Source organism: Vombatus ursinus, unplaced genomic scaffold, assembly GCF_900497805.2.
Source record: "Vombatus ursinus unplaced genomic scaffold, bare-nosed wombat genome assembly UNPS02014959.1, whole genome shotgun sequence".
Taxonomy (NCBI): Eukaryota; Metazoa; Chordata; class Mammalia; order Diprotodontia; family Vombatidae; genus Vombatus; species Vombatus ursinus.
This window is the reverse complement of record NW_020954737.1, coordinates 4,637,071-4,643,070: the sequence shown is the minus strand read 5'-3', so window position 1 is coordinate 4,643,070 and position 6,000 is coordinate 4,637,071. Positions and strand designations below refer to the sequence as shown.

The 6,000-nt window shown below is 43.0% G+C and overlaps 1 protein-coding gene across 1 annotated transcript in view; it reads left to right on the top strand.

Annotated features, from left to right (window-relative positions):
• MYLK (myosin light chain kinase) overlaps window positions 1–6,000 on the top strand; it is a 313,404-nt gene that overhangs the window by 75,600 nt on the left and 231,804 nt on the right. Inside the window, exon 3 of the mRNA XM_027845152.1 lies at window positions 2,620–2,827. Within this exon, the coding sequence (XP_027700953.1) occupies window positions 2,620–2,827 (208 nt within the window). The remainder of the gene's footprint in view (window positions 1–2,619; window positions 2,828–6,000) is intronic.

The window sequence follows — 6,000 nt, the reverse complement described above, 5'->3', positions numbered from 1 at the left end:
CACACACACACACACACACACACACACACACACACACACACACACACTCTCTCTCTCTCTCTCTCTCTCTCTCTCTCTCTCTCTTTCTCTCTCTCTGTCTCTCTCTCTGTCTCTCTCTCTCAGTACCTATGTATTAGCTCGTTGCCAGAAAGAGCACTTAGTGCTTTATCCTCAGTACTAAGAAATATTTTGTTTTTGAGGTAAGTAGAAGAGGTGGGGAGGAAGGAAGAAGAGGGACTTTTAACCAATCTACAAGTATTTGTTTCTTAAACACCAACTGCCTACTGGACATCTTGAACTATATGTCCCATAAACATTTTATACTTAAATATGTCCAAAATGGAACTCATTAGCTTTTCCCCAAAATCTCCTCTCTTCTTCACTTCCCTGTTACTGTCAAGGGGGCCACCATCCTCCTATCACCCAAGCTCACAACCTAAGAGTCATCCTTGACTCCTCACGCTTTCTCACACACTGCTCCCCCTCCCCAATATCCAGTCTGTTGCCAGAGCCTGTCGATCTGACTTTTGTAACATCTTTCTAACCCTCCCCTACTCTCTTTGGGCACCGCCACCTGCACTATGCAATAGCTCGCTTTTTGGTCTGCCTGCCATGACACTTTCCACACTCCGGTCCATCTTCCACTCAGCTCTCAAAGCCTGACCTTGTCCCCTCTCCTACTCAGTCAATTCCAGTGGCTCCCTGTCACCTTGAAGATCAAATATAAACTCTCTGCTTGGCTTTCAAAGCCCCTCATAGCTTATCTAGTCTCCCACATTTCTAGTTCGTTATGGCTTATTCCCCTCCCATCTCCTATCCCCACAACATATAGTCTTTAATCCAGTGACACTGGTCTCCTTGCTGTTCCACAAATGAGACATTCCATTTCCAGACCCCGGTCATTTTGCTGTCGGAACTCATCACTGCTTCCCTTGCTTCCTTCAAGTCTCAGCTAAAATCCCACTTTCTGAGGGAAGCCTTTCCCAATCCTTCTTAAATCTAGTGCCTTCCCTCTGTTGCTTATTTCCAATTTATCCTGTATGTAGCTTGTCTGTGTGTAGTTACTTACATGCTCTCTCCCCCAATTGACTGTGAGGTCCTAGAGAACAGGAACTGTTTCTTCCCTTTTGTTGTATCCCCAGAACTTAGCAGAATCCCTGGCACATACTAGATATTTAAATGTTTGTTTACTAACTATGCCAGGGACTATGCTGAGTGCTGGAAATACATATACCAAGAATGAAACAATCCTTTCTTTGTGCCCGACACATAGAAGGCATTCAGTAAATGGTTTTTTCCTCCCTCTTTCCTTCCTTTCTTCCTTCATTCCTTCTCTCTTTCCTTCCTTCTCTCCTTCCTTCTTTCCTCACTCCCTCCTTCCTTTTTTCCTTCCCGCTTTTCTTCCTCCTTTTCCTCCTTCCCCTCTTCCTCCTCTTTTTCTTTCCTTTCTTTCATCTTTCCTTTCTTCTTTCCTCACTTCCTGCTTCCCTCCTTCCTTTTTTCTTGTCTTCTTCCTTCCTTCCTTCCTTCCTTCCTTCCTTCCTTCTTTCCCTAACTAAAGGGTAGCTGTGTGATTAGAAAAAAAGGCAGCTGATGTGAAAGATATTATTTAGGTAGAAACAGTAAGATTTGGTAGCTGATTGGACATGTGGATGAGGGAGAAGGAAGAGTTTAGGACAATGCCAAAGCTATAGACTTGGGAAATTGGAAGGATTTTGGTACCTTTCAACAGAAATAGGGAAGTTCAGAAGATGAGAGGATTTAGGGGAAAGATAATAAGCTCTGTTTTGGACATGATGACTTTGAGATGTCTCGGGGCCATCTGGTTTGGAATTTCTAATAGGTAATACATGATTCAGGATTGAAGCTCAGGGGAGAGACTGGGCTTCTTTAGAAAAAATGAGCATCATACAGTTCTGTGCGTGTACATAAACACATGACCAAGGAGCTCCTTGTAACTTATGTTCACAAAACAAAAAATCCTGAGTCACAGATATAGCCATGCTTGGTCTAGGTCCCAATGTTGATAAGCTGGGGTCCACGAACTTGCATATATTTGTGTGTGTGTGTGTGTGTGTGTGTGTGTGTGTGTTTAGCACAGTGCAGGAACATTTTGTTGTTCTTTTCAGTCATGGCTGACTCTTTTCGTGACCTCATTTGGGGTTTTCTTGGCAGAGATACTGGAGTGGTTTGCCATTTCCTTCTCCAGTTCATTTTACAGATGAGGAAACTGAGGCAAACAGGGTTAAGGGACTTGCCCAGAGTCACACAGGTAGTAAGTGTCTGAAGCCAGATTTAAACTCAGGTCTTCCTGACTCCAGGCCTGGCACTCTCTCCACTGCACCACCTGCCTCTGGAACATACTGAAATGTTTTAAAAGCAAACTATGTATAAGATAAATAAGAAATAATTAATAAAGGGAAGGCACTGGAATTAAGAGGGATTCTACAGGGACTTCCGGTAGAAGGTAGATTTTAGTTGAGGTGCTTAATAAATGCTTATTCCTTTCCTCCTTCCCCTTTGTAATTTAAGGTACACCAACTTGAGCACGCTATGCTTTGTCTCTACTTTTTTCCTCCTCTTCTAAACCTCCCTTCCCCATTGTCTCCGTCTCTCCAGGTCAGAGGACAACCAGAACCACAAGTGACATGGCACAAAAATGGAAAACGCATCACCCAAGGAGGGCGCTTCCTGCTAACCAGCAATATCCGGGGTCTCTTCAGCCTGGATATTCAGTCTGTGAGAGGGGAAGACCGAGGAAAATACACCTGTGAAGCCTGCAATAGCAGCGGAACACAGCAGATCACAGTGGAGCTGAATGTGGAAGGTAAATGCTGGGAACCCAGTCATCCTAACACTTCCCCAGATCCTGAGTTTGCTGTATGTAGAGACCTTCATTTAGTGCTCAGGGGAGCTACACAGGAAGGAAGAGACACAATGCCTGGATTCAGGAAACCGTCAATAAATAGAGAGACAAGTTCCCTTAAAATGTCCAAAAACCCTTCTTAGCGAAACATCAATAAGTAGAAACCAGCCACGTGCCTTTCTTTCCCCATGTTAAAATTTCAGAGAGGGCGGCACTATCCTTCCAGTCCCTCAGGCTCACAGTCTAGCAGTCACCCTGGACTCTTCACTTTCTCTCATCCCCCATATCCAAGCTGTTGCCAAGGTCTGTCACCTTTCACCTTTGCAACACCTCCAGAATATGGCCCCTTCTCTCTGCCGACCTTGCCACCACTCTGGTGCAGAATCTCATCACCTCATGCCCTGATTACTGCAATAGGCTGCTGGTGGGTCTGCCTGCCTCAAGCCCTGCCCCCCCAGTCCAGTGCATTCTCCATTCAGTCACTAAGTGATTTTCCTAAAGCACAAGTCTGAGCATGTCACCCCCTACTCAATAAATTCCAGTAGTTTTTCCTCTAGGAACAAATGCTAAATGCTTTGTTTGGCATTCAAAGCCCTTCATAACCTAACTCCTTCCTATCTTTCCTATCTTATTATATCATATTCTTCAACACATACTCTTTGATCCAGTGACACTGGTCTTGTGGTTGTTCTGTGAACAAGACACTCCATCTCCCAGCTCAGGGCATTTTCATTGGTGGTCCCCCATGCCTGCCTGTCCTTCCTCCACTTTAACTAATGACCTCTCTGGCTTTGTTTAAGTCTCAACTAAAAATCCCAACTTCTACAGGAAGCCTTCCCCAACCCCTCTTAATTCTAGTGCCTTCTCTCTGTCAGTTCTTTCCTATTTATCCTGTGCTGGGCCATCTCTGTCGTCCTGGTCGATATCTGGCCACTGGACCTAGATAGCTCTGGAGGAGAAAGTGAGGCTGTTGACTTTGCACAGCCCTCCCTCACTCAAAACAAAGTCAATTGCAAGTCATGTCATCATCTCCCTGATGTCATGGTCCTTTTCAAGAACAAAGGACAAACCACCACATTTATCCTGTATATAGCTTGCTTTTTAAAATATTTGTTTGCATATTTTCTTTTTCATTAGATTGTAAGCTCCTTGAGGACAGAAAATGTTTTTTGCCTCTTTTTGTATCCCAAGAGGTTAGCACAGTGTGGCACATAGTAGTAGCTTAACAAATGTTTATAAATTGAATTGAATTGAATTGAACCCTGAAGTAAGTGTCCAGAGATATAGGCTCTTCTCATCCCTGCTTTGCTACTAATCAGTTGTTTTTTCTTGGGTACTTAGCTTAACCCCTCTGAGTTTCAGTTCTCTCTTCTGTGAAATAATCAAAATGGATATAAATTATCTCTAAGATCCCTAGTAGATCTAAAGATCCATGGTTCTAGCAGCTATACAAAGAGAAGTCAATCACTAAGCATTTATTAAGCACTTACTATGTGTTAGGACCTGTATGAGACACCCAGGATACAAAGACAGGAATGAAAGAATCCCTACCTTCAAGAAGCCTAAATTCTGTTGGGAAGACCTCTGATTTCATTGGTATAGGGAACTCCCAAAGGAGGACACACCTCCTAATACAGCTCAGTACCTTCTTTACAACTTAAAACCTTCACAAGTCACCTAGAATAATTAAATAACAATTAAATAAAAAACAAACAAACAAATAAGTGACAGCCGTAGGCAAGACTTGAAACCAGGCCTTCCTGGATCTGAGGCTCTTTATACATTATGCCTTCCTGCCTCTCATGCAAAATATATACAGAATGAGTCCCAGGTTATTTGGGAGATTGGAGGAGGTGGTGGAGACACATCAGCAGCTAAGAGTAATTAGGAAAAGTTTCCTATGGAAGCTGAGTTTTGTAGAAAATGAGAGATTTGAAGGAAATAAGAGTCAGAGATAAGGTGGGAGCACACCCCACTGTGACAAGCAGAAAGTCTGTGCAAAGGCATGGAGATGAGAAGTAGACAATCACGTGTCAGGTATGGCGAGAAGACCGGTTAGGCCAGATGGTAGACGGCAGCAAAAAGAATGTTGTGTTAAGACTGGAAATGTAGGTTGGGTCCAGATTGTAAGGGATTATAAATGTCAATCAGAAAATCTATTTCAGCTCAGAGGCAATAAGGATCTTTATTGAGTAGTCTGATTTACATTTCAGGGAAATCACTTTAGGAACTATGTGGAGGTTGAATTAGGGTAGAGAGAGAGAGCTGAGACCAGAAGAGCAATTTGGATGCTGTTGCAATAATCCTGCCCTAAGGGGTTGGCCATGTGAATGGTGAGAGCGTGTTAGATGCAGGTGATGTTAAGGAGGTAGACATGACAAAATTTGGCCACTGATTGTGAGGTAGAGTAAGAAGTTAAAGATAATTTTTCAAACCTGCCAGACCTGTAAGGTTGGTGGTACTTGTTATGCACATAGTTGTTTGTACACCATTTCCCCCCCTTAGAGTGTGAGCTCTTTGAGGGCAACGATTTTACCTTTTATTGAATCCCCAGCTCTTAGCAGAGTGCCTGCCATATAGTAAACTCTGAATCCATGCTTTTTGACCAACTGACATTATCTGTATACATGACGTCCCTCCTACCCCAAGAAGAACTTAAGTTCCCTGCGCACAGGGACTGTACATGGTTTTTTCCTTGTATCGCCATATCATAGCAAGAAGTGTCTGGTGTACAATAAGTACTTACTATCTGCTTTTTCCTTCATTAGAGCCCTGGACTCATCAAGGGAAGTTCCAAAGAGGTTTGGTTTTGGGGGGAACGGTAATGAGTTTAGTTTTAGACATGTTGTATTTGAGATACCAAAGGAACATCGAGTTTGAAATTTCCACTAGTTGAGAAAGATAAAGGAGAACCTGCCTAAAACAAATCTTGAGATCATCTGAAACCCCATTCTAACAATTACTTCCTGGTATCTCCTAAGCCATGAAAATTCCAGTGGCTCTTATATCTAGAACAAAGTGGATGAAATCAGGCAGCTGTAGACCTACTAAGAAATTAGAGGCAATGGAGGGGAGGCAACCTTAAGGAAATGATGATAGACTGTAATTAATCATAGACATCTGTACATACTTGT